Raw genomic sequence first — 2,327 nt, forward strand, 5'->3', positions numbered from 1 at the left:
AATTCCTATCATAGTAGGTGCCTTAGGTATAATAAAAAAATATTCAGACAAATACATAACAAAAACACCAGGACTTACAAATATATATAACATACAGAAAATTGCACTACTGGGTACTGCACACATTCTACGCAAAACACTTTCAATACAGTAAACATAAGAGCACCACAGCAAACCACAGCACATACCCAAGGTGCACAGAGCTGCGCTTGGTAGTGAAGTGAAAGCACGTTATAAAAATAAAACTACTGAACAATAATAATAATAATAATAATAATGATAATAATAATGATAATAATAATAATAATAATAATAATAATAATAATAATAAGCCCAACATGTCATGTATGGTTCTATATTTGAGAGATGAGGAATGATGTACATTATTTACATTTGACGGATATTTGTCCTCATCTTGTTTGCTGCTAACACAATGTTTTGGCTGATATACCCTCCAGCCTTCTTCAGACCTAAGCAGACCCAGTGCAGATATGAGTAGCATATTGGAACTGATATTGAGGAAGGATAGGAAAATATTAAATTCATAAGCCCTAAAATTCACTCCATAATTGCCCACAGGCATATGGTGTAGTGGTTAAGAGCACAGGCTACTAACTCCAAGATTCTGAGTTTGATTCCAGGCAGTGACCTGAATATTATTATTAATAATATTAATAATAATAATAACATCGAAAAATACCCCAGGACACCTGAAGAAGGTTGTGTTAACATCAAATGTAAATAATGTCATGTATGTAAGCAACAAAATGAAATCATCCATCATGTTATCTTCATGTGCAGCCTTCTTGTGCCTGTAGAATATCTCAACCAACATTACAGAGTGGCACAGTATATTCATTGGGTAAATTACAAAGACCTGCCACATGATGAAAACTGGTGGGAACACAAACCACTGCCAGTGTTTGAAAACGATTACATTTCACTCCTTTGGAACTTTACTGTTCAAACTGACAGAAAGATAGATGCAAATAGGCCAAGCATTATATTGAAGGATTTCAGACAAAAATCATGCCTCCTCATTGATATGACTGTCCCGATTAACGTTAAGATGTATCTGTCGAGACCTACCAAAAACTGAGCAAATATAAAGACCTTGAAATAGAAATTGGCAAAATGTGGAACCTGAAGACTAAAACAATACCTGTTATCATAGGTGCCCTAGGAATGATAGTAAAAAAGGATGATTGCTACCTATCTCAGATACCAGGAAATCCCAAAACGAAAGAAATTCAAAAAGCACTCTGTGCAAATCCAAATATATGGTACCCTAGTCATACAACACCAACTTGAACTTCTAACTTGTCTCTTGAGGTCTCTGGGTGAGACTTGGAGTCAACTTATACAAATACAAAGCAATTCAGACAACAACATCACAATATTGGATACTGTGTGATGTCTTAAATACTACTACTGCTACTACTACTACTACTGCTACTACTACTACTACTGATAATAATAATAATAAAAGGGTGTCCTTTTGTCATTGGAGCATTGAGTTCAATACCACCCAACCTAAAGAAACATCTGGAAACTTTAGAAATACCCTACAATCTTGGTATGTTGCAAGAACCAACTTTACTTGGAACTGCACACATATTGCATAAAGTACCATCTGCCTGAGGTCCTTGTTGTGACTTGATAGACATTACAACCCCCCTCCCCCGGTGGACACAATATCTTCAGTCTACGACATCATGATATTGGATACTGTGCAACATCTTCAATAATAATAATAATAATAATAATAATAATAATAATAATAATAACAATAATAGTAAATAAATATAAGTAATAAATATCTAAGAAAAGAAAGATAAAAGTTGTTATCTTACTGATGTACTCTGTTATCTCCATAAAGGTCAGAGAAACCATAGGTTATGTAATGCCAGTGTGCTGGTATGGTGTTATCTTCAGGTTTGCCATTGTTACTGTAGATACTGATATAATCCAGTGGATCTGGTCCTCCCAACCTGTCAAATTAAGCAGAATTACAATATAAGTAAACACTCCAGCACACACACACATTTATATGTGTCTTTGTATATATATATATCATCATCATCATCATCATCATCATCGTTTAACGTCCGCTTTCCATGCTAGCATGGGTTGGACGATTTGACTGAGGACTGGTGCAACCGGATGGCTACACCAGGCTCCAATCGAATTTGGCAGAGTTTCTACAGCTGGATGCCCTTCCTAACGCCAACCACTCAGAGAGTGTAGTGGGTGCTTTTACGTGTCACCCGCATGAAAACGGCCATGCTCGAAATGGTGTCTTTTATGTGCCACCCGCACAAGAGCCA

General features: G+C 36.1%; 1 protein-coding gene across 1 annotated transcript in view; it reads right to left on the reverse strand.

Annotated features, from left to right (window-relative positions):
• The window catches only part of LOC106869825 (suppressor of fused homolog), a 40,417-nt gene that overhangs the window by 5,545 nt on the left and 32,545 nt on the right, over positions 1 to 2,327 (reverse strand). The window contains exon 2 of the mRNA XM_052976523.1: positions 1,854 to 1,991. Coding sequence (XP_052832483.1) covers positions 1,854 to 1,991 — 138 coding nt within the window. The remainder of the gene's footprint in view (positions 1 to 1,853; positions 1,992 to 2,327) is intronic.

The sequence above is a fragment of the Octopus bimaculoides genome, chromosome 24 (genome assembly GCF_001194135.2).
Source record: "Octopus bimaculoides isolate UCB-OBI-ISO-001 chromosome 24, ASM119413v2, whole genome shotgun sequence".
Lineage (NCBI taxonomy): Eukaryota > Metazoa > Mollusca > Cephalopoda > Octopoda > Octopodidae > Octopus > Octopus bimaculoides.